The sequence below is a fragment of the Lepisosteus oculatus genome, chromosome 11 (assembly GCF_040954835.1).
Source record: "Lepisosteus oculatus isolate fLepOcu1 chromosome 11, fLepOcu1.hap2, whole genome shotgun sequence".
Lineage (NCBI taxonomy): Eukaryota > Metazoa > Chordata > Actinopteri > Semionotiformes > Lepisosteidae > Lepisosteus > Lepisosteus oculatus.
Genome location: NC_090706.1, coordinates 12,737,075 through 12,757,659, shown reverse-complemented (window position 1 = coordinate 12,757,659; position 20,585 = coordinate 12,737,075). Strand labels below are relative to the sequence as shown.

Sequence of the window (20,585 nt, the reverse complement as noted above, 5' to 3'; positions counted from 1 at the left end):
CCATATCACAGACATTCACAAAAAGAAAAACAGAAGTGACCAAATACGTAAAAATCTCTTGCTGTTTTGATTCTTTTACCTTTAGATTATTTTACAGAATTAGATTCCATTCTATTGGTTTTAGACATATGGAGTCGGTGCATGATTTTAAATTGTATTAATAAGCGACGTGCACTAATGCAGGAGGTGTGTAACTTACAGTGTACAGATGTCCAGCCTCGATCTGAAAAACTGACATCGAGATTGTCTTCCCAGGCGGCTCAAATAAAAGATGAACACAAAATTTGCTCATATATGCACTTTTTTTTCAGAGACTTTTGGCTTCTTATATTGTATAATGCCAGTTCTGTGGCTGTAGTCCAATAGTGCAGCAGGGTGCGGAGGAACACAGTTGGGAAGGAGCAGGCCTCTGTCAGGTGGGCCCTGATGCCATTTTTGACTGTCTGATTCAGTCGTTCAGCCCACTGATTGACGTTGGGTTGTATAAGGCCCTTACGAGTGTGTCGTATGTCCTGGTCAGCCAAACTCAGTGGACACAAACGGCGGCCCATTGTCGTTGGTGATGTTGGTTGGAAAACCAGTGTGGGCAGAGAGGGAATCCAGGAAGTCAATGACTGCCTGAGTGGTGACCGATCTAGTGGAGGCCACTTCCAGCCATTTCAAGAGCAAATTAGAAACCATAATGAGGAAACTGTAAGGGGGAAAGACACCATGCAGCTCCTCACAGATGTCCAGCTGGAGAAGATCCCAGGGCTCGGATGGCCAGTCTGGGGGCAGGAGAGGATGTGGTGCAGGGCTCTCTGTTTTCCTACTTCCTACTGTCCCAGGAGGAAGGCTTCACAGTACCTGACAAGTGTTTCGATGTCTCGGTCATTTCCTGGCCACGAAACCAGATCCAGACACTGCTGTTTGACTTTGACTATTTCCAAGTGGCCCCCGTGTGCCATCTGCAACACTCGCACCTAAAGGCAGGCAGGAATAAAAGCACAGGTGCCCCGAATGACACACGACTCATTCCAGCAGGAGAGCTCATCTTTAACATGATGGAAGGGGCTCAGGTCAGTGGAGACCTTGGAGGGCCACTCCGAGTATATGGAAGTGTGGAGCTGGGAACGCACTGGGTCCTGTCCTGAGGTCTGCTGAAGCTCCTGAAGAGAGGCTGTGGCTTAGAGTGGCCAGTGTCTGATGTAGAGAGCAGTGCTGTAAGTGCCTGGTGGTCTGTCTGCATGTATGGCCAGGTACATGTCCCACCTTTCATGTGCCCAAACGCAGGCTAAGACCTCTCTCTTTCACCCATGAGCACTTCTGTCTTGTCATGCAGAGAACCCGGGAGGGAGTGAGCCATCAAGATCCCCTTTGTGCCAGACCCCGGTATCCCCATATTACCACGACAGTGTAACATGAACCAACACTGCATGTCGACATCACAGGTAAGTAATCCTGTGTTTAAATTGCTCATTAATGTAGTTGCGATCAGTGGTGACAGAACCATTCTCTTTATGTTTCAAACTGTTCCACACCTGGGCTGCTATCTGCCTGGCTTTTACATGTTCTCTCTGTGTTCACATGACTTTCCTACCGCGACACAAAGGCATGCTTTAGTGTCACACATGGTGAACCTTCAATGCAGAATCCTTGATTGCCTTTATAGCCAACTACGCCTTCTTGCAATTTTAAAGGTTGTTAAGACCCTTTTCTTCTGCAAAAGGATAGATATATATCTCCCAGAACCAAGACTGCACCAACAAACCAGACAAGACAGTCATACTTTATAATTCCCTTTTTATTATGTAGCAATTACAATATCTATTACTGCCTACCCAACACAGTATACAGCATATACGGATCATTGTAAGCTGCTGAAACATCTGGTTGAAAGATTGTCCTTAATGACACTCTGGTCATGCTGATGACGTTGGGCTATTGACACCTGCTGCCTCACACCCATTCTTTCATTCCGTGACATTAAATTTTAAAAATGGAGTTTTTTTCCTTAAAATGCTAAAATATTGTAAATATTAAAATACGACTTCTTGTGAAGATCAATCATCCAACACTGGCTTCATACAAACCAGTTTCCTCATTGCCTGTGAGAATAATTTACAGATGTTTTTACGTTTCTTCTTGGACTTTTTAGTTTCCACTGCAGGAGATGGAGAATCTGAAAAGAGAGAGCAGAACATTTCACCCATATTAACATTGTGCTCAATAGAAAGCTTGAGTCTTTACGCTGAAAATAAAAAAATCATTAATGCACTTTTAAAACGTCAGTTCACTTATTCAGTTGTTATGGTGTTGATAAGTTCCACAATAACGACATCAATTTTTAAACAAAAAGAGAACATTCTGTGGAATGATGAGCAATCTCCATTTATCTGTTAATGACCGGGTGGAACATGCTATCATTTCTGGGGGACTCACCTGCTTGGTGTCCCTCAGCCTCACTATATTGTGTTCCTTTATCAAGGCTCAGAGATTTCTGGCTGGCCTGTGTATAGACAAAGAACATGAGGTTAGATTATTCCAACACAAGCAATACCAGGAAAAGCTCTTTGTATTAAGTTCCTACCCAAAAGTCCTCAATACTACGGGGCTATGCATCAGTTACTGGGGTGTGCCATTTGGGTAGTTAAGTAGAGAAATGTAAAAACTTCAAAAACGTTTTTATACTGTGTCTGCAGCTTCTCCACATGCTGCCAACAAAATGTTATAGTCCTTTTTAAAGTTTTGAGGAACAGCCTATTGTATCTGAAGGATGGCTTGTGCACAAGGGAAAAGAAAAACAATCACTCCAAGCGTTTGACATCTGCACTGCTCATCCCTGTGCTTACCTTTTTGGCCTCCTCCTTCATTTTTCCAGGCTTTCTCTTTTCATCTCTTGCGCTCTCCAGCAACGACAGTGGTTCAGCAGCCATGGCATAGCCTGAGCTGTTCTCCTTTAGAGCTGGGACGGAGCCTGGAGCTGCACTGTGAAAGGCTACTGAATCCAGAGCAACATCGACAGCTGCAGAACCCACTTGACAGGAGGCTTTCTGGCCAGAATGACTCTTCAGGTTTGTGGAGGAAAAGGTGTCTGATTTAGAAAGTTCACTACGGCTGGTAGGTTGCAGACAGCTTTCATGTATTTCTACAGCCTCCTTCACAGCTGTGCAGCAGCTTTTTTCAGAAGGTAGTTCTTCTGTGCCTCTGTCACAGCTCATCTCAGATTCCTTTGGGTCCAGGTCAAAAGTGCCAGCAGGCCCCGAGGAAAGGATACACGGACTGGAACATTCGCTCCCTGAAACCAGCATTTTTAAGACTTCGCGGGTCACATGTGCTATCATCATTTTGATCACAGCCGGGCTTTGGGAAGCCACTGCTAACTGAAGGTCAAACTTTGAGCCCATTCTCTGGACAAGTTCTCTGTAAATGCAGCTCACAGCATTTTTAATCTTGTCAGGTGGTGGAAAGGTGGTGTTGTGTCCCTCCTCTTGGACTACAGACACCCCAGGGGCATTCATCAGTGCAGCCAAAGTTTGGTAAATCATATGCGAGGCCATCTGGTTAAACTGAAACCTTGGCAGCCCATCTGGCTTGGAAGAGGGATCCAGTGATTTTGAAAACTCGGGATCTATTTTCAGCAAAAGGCACGATACTACTTCCTCTACTAAACCTAAGGGCAAGGATATGGAAGGAGGATCAGTAGGGTGTTTTGCTCTCATATTGGTAGAAGACTTCTGGTGGGCAATCACAGACTTTTTTTGTTTTAGTTTTAAAATCTCTTTAACCACAAGCAGTGCAGCGCTGTTGAGAACCACCTCATTCTTGGCAGCTACTGCAAACTGGATAATGTACATGGAATCATAATCCTTCTCCAGTTGTCTGAGAACACTGTGTACAATCTCACTGATGGTCCCGGATTGACAGAAGACATTGCTTTCTTCTCTCTTCTCGCAGACCGTCACCCCTGGGACAGCAAACAGCCGCTTCACCACGTTATTGAACAGAGAGTGGATCAGGAATGTATGTTCAGACACATACCATGGGCTTCCTCCTCTACACAAATTTGGGACTATCTCCAAGAGCAGTGTGGAGATAATTTCTTTCACTGTTTCAGAACACACAGCGAGGCACTCTGAAGAGGCCACCGATGGTGCCACTGCACAGCTTTGGCCACTGAATCTGACCAATTCATGTGTGGGGGAAAAGGAGGATGAAGAATTTTCCCTGCTATTGTTAGACTTCAGTTGCTGCTGAAGAAGTGGGACACATATATTTTGGAAATGATTTGGAATGCTTTTGCCTGATCTGGACTGGCCCTTAGCTGATTCTCCCAAGTCCTTCAAAAATAGTTTGGGTCTCACCACCATCTCAAAAGAGCTCTCTTTATCAGCAACTCTCATTCCTGTTTCAGTGGGGTTTCTGCATGTCTGTTTGCTGTTGACCACTTCACAAGACATTCTGGTTCCGGAGAAGTCCTCATCCTGGACACATACGGTTTGGGGACTCTCTGCATACTGAACCCCTTTTGCACAGGCGTCCTCTTTGGCGGACACCCCTTCTATAGACCGCAAGCCTGCCTGCCTGAGGTCTTTAAGAGAGAAATGGTTTGTGTTCACAAAAAGATGTTCAATTTGGAGTGAGAACAAGAACTCAGATTCAGAAGCTTTATATCTCCTAAGATTGCTTTAACTTAATGGTGCTAAAGTGGAAAAAAAAAATAGGCTGAAGTGTCTAACACAAAACCACAGCTGACATGTTTTCCCATAATACAATTTATCTATCCTGTAAAAAACAAACAAACAAGCCTACTTTTCAAGAGCCAGAAGTGTATAATAGTGATTAAGGGCTATTTCCACATGGGACACTACTACTATACCAATGAGCAGGGTAATTTTACCATGAATAACCTCACAATAATGGCCTGCTTTTGATTAACATACAGTCTATTAAATAAATAATACAAGTTGGTCCAGTTAAGCAAGAAAAGAAATACCCAATATTCATATACTCTGACATGAATATTGAATGTGCAGGCAACTGAATACTCACCTTGATGATCAATGTACAACACTTTAGTTGTAGAGGTGATAACAGTCATCTGAGATCCTATGAAATATTTCATCATCAGGCTGTCATTGTACACCAGTGAACTGGGGGATGGATGTTTTTTTGTCTCCAGCAGGCTGTTCTCTTCATCAGGCAGGGATTTCAGATATAGCAATCTGCTTTCGCTTGTGCTATGAGGAGTGCAATTCCATCCCTTGTTCACCTTGAAAGTGATGTATCGTGAGTGGTTAGGGAATTGCGCTGTCGGCTTCCCATCCAAATTCTCAATCTTCAGGGTGAAGATCTGAGGAGATCTGCTGAGTGTGATCAAGGTTATTCTGGAAGAGCATGGAGTATTTATTGGATTGTAGGCAAAGGTCCTGTCCCTTTCATTGGCAACGCTAGTGGTCACTGCCCTTACAATCATTGAAGAATGCACTCCTGAAGTCTGTGCTGACTTTGATGATGCTTGCGATGATGAGAAGCATTTCTGAATCTCTCTTCCAGTCCCATGGCCTTCAAGGGAAAATTCCTCTACAGCCATGTTTTGGACAGCCATGTCTACGCACCTGAACTGAGGCTTGATCACCAAATTCTCTAAGGTGAGAGCTTTGACTGGTTTCTTGTTCATTCTGACTTTCTGAGCCCTCACCTCAGATTTCGCAGGCAGGACTGATGTGATTGAATGGGAAAGGGGCTCATCCAGCTCCAAAACTGAATTGCAGTGTGTGAGATAGCGCTGGACTTGGTGGGATGGGTGCAGTGCTACCTCCCTGTCCTTTCTCTCACACGAGTCTTGACACATGGGGTTTTTTATGGAATTAGAGACTGGATCCAGCCATAGAGGTGTCTTCTTCCTGGCCTGCCCCAAGGCATCGAAGTAAGTGAACTCCCTGCAGGGAAACAAGTTGCTCAGCAAGGGGCTAAACAAGACTTTGGAGCTGCATGGGGACGCCTCCATATGCAGCACTTTCTGGGAGCACTGTTCCTCTCCAAGCTGTGGAATGGCATGGATCGGCCTGTGGCTCACTCTCTCCATTCTTGTTGTTATAATTTGCAAAATGAGGTTCTGCCCCTCATTTGTAACCTATTTAAAAAAAAGACAAATACAAGACAAACAAGTCCTTAATTGAACAGAAAGACACTAAATGGGTCCCCACTTTTTTATTATTAGGATACACAAAACAACTTGAATACATTGTTACGGTATAATTGTATACATTCTGAAATCTGAAAAACAGTTGAATCTGGCCTGTTAGTCTCTATGGCATACCAGAGGTATGGCATACCAGAGGTGACCAGTTTCCCTTAGTTTTATGAGATATCTCTCAAGTTACCCCCAGAAAGGAGGTACCAGGTGCTGTTGTGTACTTGTTTCACTAGATGGCGGCATTGGCCAAAAAGCTGCCTGTAGAGCACAGTCACTAGTGCTCAGTACAGCAAATTCTCTACGAGATTGACATCATGTCATATCCTCCACACTAAGTAGACAACCTCAGTATATTGGGTGTATTTATCATACTGATAGTGATGCAGTATCCAAAGCACACTACTCATCATTATGATTGTTTTGCTCCAAAGAATTTATACTCATATGTACTCACTATTCCTCTTATGTCCTTTACTATCTTCCTTTCTCTGTAAAAACATAAGCAATGGATTTTGATCAGTGCAAAATTACTTTAAAATCTGACAAACTCTTCAGAGAGTCCTGCACATTTAAAAATAAAGATGAATTACAAGGAAGTATAAATAATATTTTTACTGATGTTTTACTGCATGGTGGGATATGGTAATACTCAGGATCCTACCTCTGCTTCAGAAAATTTGAAACACATGACGTGACCATATATCTGCCCACTGAAATGACATACAAAATCAGAGAAGATAGACTCACAAAGCAGAGCGCTTCTGATTCCTGAACTTCATGACGATTCCTGAACTTTCTACTTTAGATGAAGTGTGGCTCATCTTTCCCAAGAACATGAGATGGCCAGAATCTGTTCCTGGAGAGAGGAGAAATATCCATGGCTTCAGTTCACTATGTCTGTTAATACAGGGCAGTTAGTAAGGCAAACATATCCCAGCCTGGTCTAAAAGCACTTGTGATTTTTGATTATTGGAAAAGATTTGTATGGTTACAGATTTTCTTTATGGATGTATAACAGTGTGCGTTTGCCCTGAACCCTTCTTTGCCTCTGCTGGTCTTACTTGTTTCATTGCCAAAAACATCTGAGGCCTCTTTCTCTGTCTCCATGTCATTTTCAATTTCCAAAATCCTCTGCAATTACACAAATAAAGTAGAAAGATACTGTAAACAGCAAGCAAAGAAATCACTGTTTGCACCTGCTTCTACGAACAACATTTCAGAAATTCACTTGCATGTTCACAGTTATTGTTTGAATATAACAAAACCACAAGGCCCAATTCTATCAGTCTGAAAGAAGAGCTGTTCAAAGTTGTATGGAAGTACAGTCATCAGTTTAAGTGACATAGAACTTCAAAAGCGAAGAACATTGTTGAACAGGTTATTCCAAGTTTTGACTTAAGGAAAGGACCAAAAGAAAGAGTCCGATTATGCTTTTGTGAATGCTCACTTTTCCAATAAAACACAATCCACCCCTGGATTCCACAATAGTCCTTGATAGATGAGGTCCTTAAAATGTTTTCACCCTGTCTTACTTACAAATAAAAAGTTGCTCGGCATCAGGTGAGATCTGGGTATGCAGACTGAAGAGATGTTCTCCTCACGTGGACTGAGAACACTGACATCAGGGCTGCTATCAGCTGTAAAAAACAACAACCTTTCATTAACTGCAATCATAGAAATACTAAGAGAGACTGTGCTCTTCCCCCTGATCACAGAAGACTCCACAGCTGAAACGCTGTGCCTCTTTTCTTTTCCTTTCAACATGGAATAAACCTTTACCTGTTCCTTTGCAAACTACACATGCTGACGCATCTCCCTACTTGAATTTCTTATTCCCAGTACATAGCCCATTTCTCTCACATAATAGCCCTCATCTTAGAATACAGAAATGAGTGCAATAACTACAGTGCGACTGTGAACAACTGTATCGAGAATGAATGCTGTTATTGACAATATAAGTAAAATGTGAATAATTAGAACTCCTAAGCTTCACAAGCTGCTTGTGAAGAGATGGGATGTTATTGCTTACCCTGGTCAGCGCCTGGGGGTATTTCTCTGACCTGTCCGGTCTTGGAAACGCTCCCATGATCTGCTGGTTCATCGCCAGCTTGCAGGTGAGCCTTGAGCTCGGGGGCCACTGTCTCCTGAAGTGCCTGCTGTTAGGGGAAGAGGAGAGACAGCCTGAATGAGAACACGCCACGCGAGGGCTTATTTCAAACTTTATTACACTTCCCACCGTCCTCGATGTCTGCGATGTGTTAATGAAGATAGCAAAAACAAAAAACACATACGGTTAAAATATAATAAATACATGTATATCTTTAAATTGTCTGTTGGCCCAGCATGCGTTCACTAACTTGATCGAGTCGTTCGTTAAAAGCCGGTTTTTGAGTAAAAATTCACATTTCACTTCCAGCAGAAGACTGACCGTAGTGACATTACTTTTTAAACAGAAAAAAGAACAGTTCACATAAGAGCACCAAACCAGGCTATTCCTTTTGTCCAGTAGGCGTGGACTGTATTAAATATATGATTTTGAAAAACAGTGTCTTAAAGGATTGACTAGGATTGATTATTAAATTAACCGAGTGTTAGATAAAATAATTAAAAGCGTTACAAGAATACATAAGTAAAACGTAATTGAACGTAACAACTTCGTCAATATAAAGTAAACGACGTAAACTAGTTTAAAAGTATTTTGATTTCCATTTTAACCTTTTAAGATTATTTGAACGTAACTGATATTAACTCCGCTTAACAGAATTGCAAGGGAAAATGTTAACGTTTTAAAACTGCTCACCAGCGATTATCAGGTTCATACATGCCTGGCTAGATATGTACATCATCTATAAAACAATGTCAATCTTTGATGTAAAAAGCTACTTTAATTGAAGTAATATGAAGGAGGCGGCGCCCCGGCCATAGCCTCGAGAGCATTACCTCAGAAACCATGTGATCGGTTTTAACAGGTGCAGGAGCTCTACCGCGGGCTTTCCTACGACGTCTTCTTCCCATCTTTCTCAGAATAAAGTGTGTTAATTGTTTATATTAATTTAATTATATTAAATTACACAGAGCAAACGCGAGGAATTACACCAAGCTAGCTGCAGGTGCAGTGTAATTTTAAAAAACCACGGTCCTCTGTACTATGGCAACCTTTGTGACGTAACACACTGCATGCCATTTGTTGGGATTACGTCATCACCACTAACGAGGAATACATACTGTACATTAAAGCTATGTCCTTTTCACTCATCACACTCGAGGTATATAGGCCATGTATATATACTTTATCTTTCTGATACAACCAATAAGAAAGTTATTTCAACAAAGTTTCGTATTTTAACGTATAATTTGTGACAGTCATCAAGTTAAAAATTCTTGTATAACAAAATATAATATTGTGTAACGAGTTTAGAAAGCCAACATAGTTTCTAAATATCCATCCATAAAACAGTACTGTACTAACATGATAAATGCTACAAATTCAAATATATCCATTCTTTCAACTAAATGCATCCTTTTAAATAAACATGAGCCACCTCTGAATGCAAAGTGAATGAGATTTCCCATATACAAATTCACATGGTAGGAGTGAAAACTTTGAAATGATCAGAGATTAATTTAAACCACTGTAAGAAAGGGAACAAAGCAGGAATTCAGAAACACAAGGAGAACAACTACAGTATAAGAATAGGATGATACTCTTGTTGGAAACAAATGTCATTTACGTGGAACAAAGTCAAATGAAGGCTACACCATCCATCTCCTCACACTGCAGTTGTATAGAAAATAAAGAATAGGAAGGCTCACTGTTGAAGTGTGTTTGATAAAAATTAAGAAATTGAAAAAGGTTTTGAAAAAGTTTGTAGTGTTCCTTATAGCTTAACAACAACTCTCAATTGTTTTCTTGCACAACATTTTTTTCTGGCAAATGCTTTACAATCGTCTTCCATGGTCTGATGATAAAGAAGTCAATTAATAGAGTCAGCCAAGTCCTGCAAGATTGCTCAGCTCTTGGCTGGGAGAAGGAAACAGTGTGGAGACTACAAGACTGGGCTGAAATGATCTGAGAACCAAGAGCTAAGGGATCCAGTGCCGATGTCTATGTAGCTGCGTGGGGATTTCTAATTGTTGTGGTCTTACTGTTTGACAGGAAAGGCTGTTCACCATCGCAGCTTCCCAAGTGTCTTATCCTGCATGAGGTTCAGGAGAGGAGCAGGCAGTGCTGCACCAGGCCCAGGAAGCCAGTAGGCTGTGAAGTTGTCCTGGACACAGCGGGTGACAGCAGAGCAGCCCCTCCAGGCACGCGTCTGGGCTCCTGCCCACACCCGCATGGCTCCCATCACCCGGCCACCAGCCAGAGGAAACACCCAGGGCTCATGAGTGACCAGAAGGGTGAGCTCTGGATCAGTACAGGACTGAAGAAGACGAGGCAAGAGACCTGCTGAGAACACGAAGAGAGAGAAAAGAGCAGCAGCACTGACACACACTGAAGATCAAGGTTAGAAAGAACACTTTCAAACAATCCCACTAGATTGTTTGAAGATGCTGTTTATTAAGAAAATGGTAGACAAACAGGTGCTTTAGTGCTGGTTCCCTTGCATTCTCTATCACATTATACCATTGGCAAAGTCAACTCTGCGGAAGTCTTTTGAACTAAGAGGGCAGAAGTAGAACTTGTGAAGAAGGTCTCGGTTTTAAACGTCCAAGACACTTCCTTACCCAAAAGGTTATAAGAGCATGGAACAAGGTACCCAGCCCTGTTGTTAAAGACTGCATCAGTATCTTTCAGGAAATGGCTGCATGAATCATGTACGATCAAAAAGCCACCGGAAAGTTATCAAAAGGGACCACTGTATGCTTATTTTTGTTAAAATTGCTTTTCTGTTTAAAAAAGCCATATCACAGACATTCACAAAAAGAAAAACAGAAGTGACCAAATACGTAAAAATCTCTTGCTGTTTTGATTCTTTTACCTTTAGATTATTTTACAGAATTAGATTCCATTCTATTGGTTTCAGACCTATGGAGTAGGTGCATGATTTTAAATTGTATTAATAAGCGAGGTGCACTAATGCAGGAGGTGTGTAACTTACAGTGTACAGATGTCCAGCCTCGATCTGAAAAACTGACATCGAGATTGTCTTCCCAGGCGGCTCAAATAAAAGATGAACACAAAATTTGCTCATATATGCACTTTTTTTTCAGAGACTTTTGGCTTCTTATATTGTATAATGCCAGTTCTGTGGCTGTAGTCCAATAGTGCAGCAGGGTGCGGAGGAACACAGTTGGGAAGGAGCAGGCCTCTGTCAGGTGGGCCCTGATGCCATTTTTGACTGTCTGATTCAGTCGTTCAGCCCACTGATTGGCGTTGGGTTGTATAAGGCCCTTACGAGTGTGTCGTATGTCCTGGTCAGCCAAACTCAGTGGACACAAACGGCGGCCCATTGTCGTTGGTGATGTTGGTTGGAAAACCAGAGTGGGCAGAGAGGGAATCCAGGAAGTCAATGACTGCCTGAGTGGTGACCGATCTAATGGAGGCCACTTCCAGCCATTTCAAGAGCAAATTAGAAACCATAATGAGGAAACTGTAAGGGGGAAAGACACCATGCAGCTCCTCACAGATGTCCAGCTGGAGAAGATCCCAGGGCTCGGATGGCCAGTCTGGGGGCTGGAGAGGATGTGGTGCAGGGCTCTCTGTTTTCCTACTTCCTTCTGTCCCAGGAGGAAGGCTTCACAGTACCTGACAAGTGTTTCGATGTCTCGGTCATTTCCTGGGCACGAAATCAGATCCAGACACTGCTGTTTGACTTTGACTATTCCCAAGTGGCCCTCGTGTGCCATCTGCAACACTCGCACCTAAAGGCAGGCAGGAATAAAAGCACAGGTGCCCCGAATGACACACGACTCATTCCAGCAGGAGAGCTCATCTTTAACATGATGGAAGGGGCTCAGGTCAGTGTAGACCTTGGAGGGCCACTTGGAAGTGTGGAGCTGGGAAAGCACTGGGTCTTGTCCTGAGGTCTGCTGAAGCTCCTGAAGAGAGGCTGTGGCTTAGAGTGGCCAGTGTCTGATGTAGAGAGCAGTGCTGTAAGTGCCTGGTGGTCTGTCTGCATGTATGGCCAGGTACATGTCCCACCTTTCATGTGCCCAAACGCAGGCTAAGACCTCTCTCTTTCACCCATGAGCACTTCTGTCTTGTCATGCAGAGAACCCGGGAGGGAGTGAGCCATCAAGATCCCCTTTGTGCCAGACCCCGGTATCCCCATATTACCACGACAGTGTCACATGAACCAACACTGCATGTCGACATCACAGGTAAGTAATCCTGTGTTTAAATTGCTCATTAATGTAGTTGCGATCAGTGGTGACAGAACCATTCTCTTTATGTTTCAAACTGTTCCACACCTGGGCTGCTATCTGCCTTGCTTTTACATGTTCTCTCTGTGTTCACATGACTTTCCTACCGCGACACAAAGACATGCTTTAGTGTCACACATGGTGAACCTTCAATGCAGAATCCTTGATTGCCTTTATAGCCAACTACGCCTTCTAGCAATTTTAAAGGATGTTAAGACCCTTTTCTTCTGCAAAAGGATAGATATATATCTCCCAGAACCAAGACTGCACCAACAAACCAGACAAGACAGTCATACTTTATAATTCCCTTTTTATTATGTAGCAATTACAATATCTATTACTGCCTACCCAACACAGTATACAGCATATACGGATCATTGTAAGCTGCTGAAACATCTGGTTGAAAGATTGTCCTTAATGACACTCTGGTCATGCTGATGACGTTGGGCTATTGACACCTGCTGCCTCACACCCATTCTTTCATTCCGTGACATTAAATTTTAAAAATGGAGTTTTTTTCCTTAAAATGCTAAAATATTGTAAATATTAAAATACGACTTCTTGTGAAGATCAATCATCCAACACTGGCTTCATACAAACCAGTTTCCTCATTGCCTGTGAGAATAATTTACAGATGTTTTTACGTTTCTTCTTGGACTTTTTAGTTTCCACTGCAGGAGATGGAGAATCTGAAAAGAGAGAGCAGAACATTTCTTCCATATTAACATTGTGCTCAATAGAAAGCTTGAGTCTTTACGCTGAAAATAAAAAAATCATTAATGCACTTTTAAAACGTCAGTTCACTCATTCAGTTGTTATGGTGTTGATAAGTTCCACAATAACGACATCAATTTTTAAACAAAAAGAGAACATTCCGTGGAATGATGAGCAATCTCCATTTATCTGTTAATGACCGGGTGGAACATACTATCATTTCTGGGGGACTCACCTGCTTGGTGGCCCTCAGCCTCACTATATTGTGTTCCTTTATCAAGGCTCAGAGATTTCTGGCTGGCCTGTGTATAGACAAAGAACATGAGGTTAGATTATTCCAACACAAGCAATACCAGGAAAAGCTCTTTGTATTAAGTTCCTACCCAAAAGTCCTCAATACTATGGGGCTATGCATCAGTTACTGGGGTGTGCCATTTGGGTAGTTAAGTAGAGAAATGTAAAAACTTCAAAAACTTTTTTATACTGTGTCTGCAGCTTCTCCACATGCTGCCAACAAAATGTTATAGTCCTTTTTAAAGTTTTGAGGAACAGCCTATTGTATCTGAAGGATGGCTTGTGCACAAGGGAAAAGAAAAACAATCACTCCAAGCGTTTGACATCTGCACTGCTCATCCCTGTGCTTACCTTTTTGGCCTCCTCCTTCATTTTTCCAGGCTTTCTCTTTTCATCTCTTGCGCTCTCCAGCAACGACAGTGGTTCAGCAGCCATGGCATAGCCTGAGCTGTTCTCCTTTAGAGCTGGGACGGAGCCTGGAGCTGCACTGTGAAAGGCTACTGAATCCAGGGCAACATCGACAGCTGCAGAACCCACTTGACAGGAGGCTTTCTGGCCAGAATGACTCTTCAGGTTTGTGGAGGAAAAGGTGTCTGATTTAGAAAGTTCACTACGGCTGGTAGGTTGCAGACAGCTTTCATGTATTTCTACAGCCTCCTTCACAACTGTGCAGCAGCTTTTTTCAGAAGGTAGTTCTTCTGTGCCTCTGTCACAGCTCATCTCAGATTCCTTTGGGTCCAGGTCAAAAGTGCCAGCAGGCCCCGAGGAAAGGATACACGGACTGGAACATTCGCTCCCTGAAACCAGCATTTTTAAGACTTCGCGGGTCACATGTGCTATCATCATTTTGATCACAGCCGGGCTTTGGGAAGCCACTGCTAACTGAAGGTCAAACTTTGAGCCCATTCTCTGGACAAGTTCTCTGTAAATGCAGCTCACAGCATTTTTAATCTTGTCAGGTGGTGGAAAGGTGGTGTTGTGTCCCTCCTCTTGGACTACAGACACCCCAGGGGCATTCATCAGTGCAGCCAAAGTTTGGTAAATCATATGCGAGGCCATCTGGCTAAACTGAAACCTTGGCAGCCCATCTGGCTTGGAAGAGGGATCCAGTGAATTTGAAAACTCAGGATCTATTTTCAGCAAAAGGCACGATACTACTTCCTCGACTAAACCTAAGGGCAAGGATATGGAAGGAGGATCAGTAGGGTGTTTTGCTCTCATATTGGTAGAAGACTTCTGGTGGGCAATCACAGACTTATTTCGTTTTAGTTTTAAAATCTCTTTAACCACAAGCAGTGCAGCGCTGTTGAGAACCACCTCATTCTTGGCAGCTACTGCAAACTGGATAATGTACATGGAATCATAATCCTTCTCCAGTTGTCTGAGAACACTGTGTACAATCTCACTGATGGTCCCGGATTGACAGAAGACATTGCTTTCTTCTCTCTTCTCGCAGACCGTCACCCCTGGGACAGCAAACAGCCGCTTCACCACGTTATTGAACAGAGAGTGGATCAGGAATGTATGTTCAGACACATACCATGGGCTTCCTCCTCTACACAAATTTGGGACTATCTCCAAGAGCAGTGTGGAGATAATTTCTTTCACTGTTTCAGAACACACAGCGAGGCACTCTGAAGAGGCCACCGATGGTGCCACTGCACAGCTTTGGCCACTGAATCTGACCAATTCATGTGTGGGGGAACAGGAGGATGAAGAATTTTCCCTGCTATTGTTAGACTTCAGTTGCTGCTGAAGAAGTGGGACACATATATTTTGGAAATGATTTGGAATTCTTTTGCCTGATCTGGACTGGCCCTTAGCTGATTCTCCCAAGTCCTTCAAAAATAGTTTGGGTCTCACCACCATCTCAAAAGAGCTCTCTTTATCAGCAACTCTCATTCCTGTTTCAGTGGGGTCTCTGCATGTCTGTTTGCTGTCGACCACTTCACAAGACATTCTGGTTCCGGAGAAGTCCTCCTCCTGGACACATACGGTTTGGGGACTCTCTGCATACTGAACCCCTTTTGCACAGGCGTCCTCTTTGGCGGACACCCCTTCTATAGAGCGCAAGCCTGCCTGCCTGAGGTCTGTAAGAGAGAAATGGTTTGTGTTCACAAAAAGATGTTCAATTTGGAGTGAGAACAAGAACTCAGATTCAGAAGCTTTATATCTCCTAAGATTGCTTTAACTTAATGGTGCTAAAGTGGAAAAAAAAATAGGCTGAAGTGTCTAACACAAAACCACAGCTGACATGTTTTCCCATAATACAATTTATCTATCCTGTAAAAAACAAACAAACAAGCCTACTTTTCAAGAGCCAGAAGTGTATAATAGTGATTAAGGGCTATTTCTACATGGGACACTACTACTATACCAATGAGCAGGGTAACTTTACCATGAATAACCTCACAATAATGGCCTGCTTTTGATTAACATACAGTCTATTAAATAAATAATACAAGTTGGTCCAGTTAAGCAAGAAAAGAAATACCCAATATTCATATACTCTGACAAGAATATTGAATGTGCAGGCAACTGAATACTCACCTTGATGATCAATGTACAACACTTTAGTTGTAGAGGTGATAACAGTCATCTGAGATCCTATGAAGGATTTCATCATCAGGCTGTCATTGTACACCAGTGAACTGGGGGATGGATGTTTTTTTGTCTCCAGCAGGCTGTTCTCTTCATCAGGCAGGGATTTCAGATATAGCAATCTGCTTTCGCTCGTGCTATGAGGAGTGCAATTCCATCCCTTGTTCACCTTGAAAGTGATGTATCGTGAGTGGTTAGGGAATTGCGCTGTCGGCTTCCCATCCAAATTCTCAATCTTCAGGGTGAAGATCTGAGGAGATCTGCTGAGTGTGATCAAGGTTATTCTGGAAGAGCATGGAGTATTTATTGGATTGTAGGCAAAGGTCCTGTCCCTTTCATTGGCAACGCTAGTGGTCACTGCCCTTACAATCATTGAAGAATGCACTCCTGAAGTCTGTGCTGACTTTGATGATGCTGGCGATGATGAGAAGCATTTCTGAATCTCTCCTCCAGTCCCATGGCCTTCAAGGGAAAATTCCTCTACAGCCATTTTTTGGACAGCCATGTCTACGCACCTGAACTGAGGCTTGATCACCAGATTCTCTAAGGTGAGAGCTTTGACTGGTTTCTTGTTCATTCTGACTTTCTGAGCCCTCACCTCAGATTTCGCAGGCAGGACTGATGTGATTGAATGGGAAAGGGGCTCATCCAGCTCCAAAACTGAATTGCAGTGTGTGAGATAGCGCTGGACTTGGTGGGATGGGTGCAGTGCTACCTCCCTGTCCTTTCTCTCACACGAGTCTTGACACATGGGTTTTTTTATGGAATTAGAGACTGGATCCAGCCATAGAGGTGTCTTCTTCCTGGCCTGCCCCAAGGCATCGAAGTGAGTGAACTCCCTGCAGGGAAACAAGTTGCTCAGCAAGGGGCTAAACAAGACTTTGGAGCTGCATGGGGACGCCTCCATATGCAGCACTTTCTGGGAGCACTGTTCCTCTCCAAGCTGTGGAATGGCATGGATCGGCCTGTGGCTCACTCTCTCCATTCTTGTTGTTATAATTTGCAAAATAAGGTTATGCCCCTCATTTGTAACCTATTTAAAAAAAAAAGACAAATACAAGACAAACAAGTCCTTAATTGAACAGAAAGACACTAAATGGGTCCCCACTTTTTTATTATTAGGATACACAAAACAACTTTAATACATTGTTACGGTATAATTGTATACATTCTGAAATCTAAAAAACAGTTGAATCCGTTCTGTTAGTCTCTATGGCATACCAGAGGTGACCAGTCTCCCTTAGTTTTATGAGATATCTCTCAAGTTACCCCCAGAAAGGAGGTACCAGGTGCTGTTGTGTACTTGTTTCACTAGATGGCGGCATTGGCCAAAAAGCTGCCTGTAGAGCACAGTCACTAGTGCTCAGTACAGCAAATTCTCTACGAGATTGACATCATGTCATATCCTCCACACTAAGTAGACAACCTCAGTATATTGGGTGTATTTATCATACTGATAGTGATGCAGTATCCAAAGCACACTACTCATCATTATGATTGTTTTGCTCCAAAGAATTTATACTCATATGTACTCACTATTCCTCTTATGTCCTTTACTATCTTCCTTTCTCTGTAAAAACATAAGCAATGGATTTTGATCAGTGCAAAATTACTTTAAAATCTGACAAACTCTTCAGAGAGTCCTGCACATTTAAAAATAAAGATGAATTACAAGGAAGTATAAATAATATTTTTACTGATGTTTTACTGCATGGTGGGATATGGTAATACTCAGGATCCTACCTCTGCTTCAGAAAATCTGAAACACATGATGTGACCATATATCTGACCACTGAAATGACATACAAAATCAGAGAAGATAGACTCACAAAGCAGAGCGCTTCTGATTCCTGAACTTCATGACGATTCCTGAACTTTCTACTTTAGATGAAGTGTGGCTCATCTTTCCCAAGAACATGAGATGGCCAGAATCTGTTCCTGGAGAGAGGAGAAATATCCATGGCTTCAGTTCACTATGTCTGTTAATACAGGGCAGTTAGTAAGGCAAACATATCCCAGCCTGGTCTAAAAGCACTTGTGATTTTTGATTATTGGAAAAGATTTGTATGGTTACAGATTTTCTTTATGGATGTATAACAGTGTGCGTTTGCCCTGAACCCTTCTTTGCCTCTGCTGGTCTTACTTGTTTCATTGCCAAAAACATCTGAGGCCTCTTTCTCTGTCTCCATGTCATTTTCAATTTCCAAAATCCTCTGCAATTACACAAAGTAGAAAGATACTGTAAACAGCAAGCAAAGAAATCACTGTTTGCACCTGCTTCTATGAACAACATTTCAGAAATTCACTTGCATGTTCACAGTTATTGTTTGAATATAACAAAACCACAAGACCCAATTCTATCAGTCTGAAAGAAGAGCTGTTCAAAGTTGTATGGAAGTACAGTCATCAGTTTAAGTGACATAGAACTTCAAAAGCGAAGAACATTGTTGAACAGGTTATTCCAAGTTTTGACTTAAGGAAAGGACCAAAAGAAAGAGTCCGATTATGCTTTTGTGAATGCTCACTTTTCCAATAAAACACAATCCACCCCTGGATTCCACAATAGTCCTTGATAGATGAGGTCCTTAAAATGTTTTCACCCTGTCTTACTTACAAATAAAAAGTTGCTCGGCATCAGGTGAGATCTGGGTATGCAGACTGAAGAGATGTTCTCCTCACGTGGACTGAGAACACTGACATCAGGGCTGCTATCAGCTGTAAAAAACAACAACCTTTCATTAACTGCAATCATAGAAATACTAAGAGAGACTGTGCTCTTCCCCCTGATCACAGAAGACTCCACAGCTGAAACGCTGTGCCTCTTTTCTTTTCCTTTCAGCATGGAATAAACCTTTACCTGTTCCTTTGCAAACTACACATGCTGACGCATCTCCCTACTTGAATTTCTTATTCCCAGTACATAGCCTATTTCTCTCAAATAATAGCCCTCATCTTAGAATACAGAAATGAGTGCAATAACTACAGTGCGACTGTGAACAACTGTATCGAGAATGAATGCTGTTATTGACAATATAAGTAAAATGTGAATAATTAGAACTCCTAAGCTTCACAAGCTGCTTGTGAAGAGATGGGATGTTATTGCTTACCCTGGTCAGCGCCTGGGGGTATTTCTCTGACCTGTCCGGTCTTGGAAACGCTCCCATGATCTGCTGGTTCATCGCCAGCTTGCAGGTGAGCCTTGAGCTCGGGGGCCACTGTCTCCTGAAGTGCCTGCTGTTAGGGGAAGAGGAGAGACAGCCTGAATGAGAACACGCCACGCGAGGGCTTATTTCAAACTTTATTACACTTCCCACCGTCCTCGATGTCTGCGATGTGTTAATGAAGATAGCAAAAACAAAAAAACACATACGGTTAAAATATAATAAATACATGTATATCTTTAAATTGTCTGTTGGCCCAGCATGCGTTCACTAACTTGATCGAGTCGTTCGTTAAAAGCCGGTTTTTGAGTAAAAATTCACATTTCACTTCCAGCTGAAGACTGACCGTAGTGACATTACTTTTTAAACAGAAAAAAGAACAGTTCACATAAGAGCACCAAACCAGGCTATTCCTTTTGTCCAGTAGGCGTGGACTGTATTAAATATATGATTTTGAAAAACAGTGTCTTAAAGGATTGACTAGGATTGATTATTAAATTAACCGAGTGTTAGATAAAATAATTAAAAGCGTTACAAGAATACATAAGTAAAACGTAATTGAACGTAACAACTTCGTCAATATAAAGTAAACGACGTAAACTAGTTTAAAAGTATTTTGATTTCCATTTTAACCTTTTAAGATTATTTGAACGTAACTGATATTAACTCCGCTTAACAGAATTGCAAGGGAAAATGTTAACGTTTTAAAACTGCTCACCAGCGATTATCAGGTTCATACATGCCTGGCTAGATATGTACATCATCTATAAAACAATGTCAATCTTTGATGTAAAAAGCTACTTTAATTGAAGTAATATGAAGGAGGCGGCACCCCGGCCATAGCCTCGAGAGCATTACCTCAGAAACCATGTGATCGGTTTTAACAGGTGCAGGAGCTCTACCGCGGGCTTTCCTACGACGTCTTCTTCCCATCTTTCTCAGAATACAGTGTGTTAATTGTTTATATTAATTTAATTATATTAAATTACACCGAGCAAACGCGAGGAATTACACCAAGCTAGCTGCAGGTGCAGTGTAATTTTAAAAAACCACGGTCCTCTGTACTATGGCAACCTTTGTGACGTAACACACTGCATGCCATTTGTTGGGATTACGTCATCACCACTAACGAGGAATACATACTGTACATTAAAGCTATGTCCTTTTCACTCATCACACTCGAGGTATAGGCCATGTATATATACTTTATCTTTCTGATACAACCAATAAGAAAGTTATTTCAACAAAGTTTCGTATTTTAACGTATAATTTGT

The 20,585-nt window shown here is 42.3% G+C and overlaps 2 protein-coding genes across 2 annotated transcripts; both read right to left on the bottom strand.

Annotated features, from left to right (window-relative positions):
• Positions 1-1,765: 1,765 nt before the first annotated feature.
• On the bottom strand, positions 1,766-9,286 carry LOC138241863 (uncharacterized). Its single transcript, XM_069195874.1, has 10 exons — positions 9,119-9,286; positions 8,208-8,334; positions 7,715-7,815; positions 7,240-7,309; positions 6,926-7,034; positions 6,633-6,666; positions 5,032-6,115; positions 2,832-4,570; positions 2,422-2,488; positions 1,766-2,161 (listed from the first exon to the last, which is right to left on the bottom strand). Exons 1-10 carry the CDS (start codon positions 9,191-9,193, stop codon positions 2,043-2,045), a joined length of 3,525 nt encoding a protein of 1,174 aa, XP_069051975.1. The 5' UTR covers positions 9,194-9,286; the 3' UTR covers positions 1,766-2,042.
• Positions 9,287-12,834: 3,548 nt separating this feature from the next.
• Positions 12,835-20,333, bottom strand: LOC138241856 (uncharacterized). The gene is made up of 10 exons (XM_069195832.1): positions 20,170-20,333; positions 19,258-19,384; positions 18,765-18,865; positions 18,294-18,363; positions 17,980-18,088; positions 17,687-17,720; positions 16,100-17,183; positions 13,901-15,639; positions 13,491-13,557; positions 12,835-13,230 (listed from the first exon to the last, which is right to left on the bottom strand). Exons 1-10 carry the CDS (start codon positions 20,242-20,244, stop codon positions 13,112-13,114), a joined length of 3,525 nt encoding a protein of 1,174 aa, XP_069051933.1. The 5' UTR covers positions 20,245-20,333; the 3' UTR covers positions 12,835-13,111.
• Between the last annotated feature and the right edge of the window lie 252 nt (positions 20,334-20,585).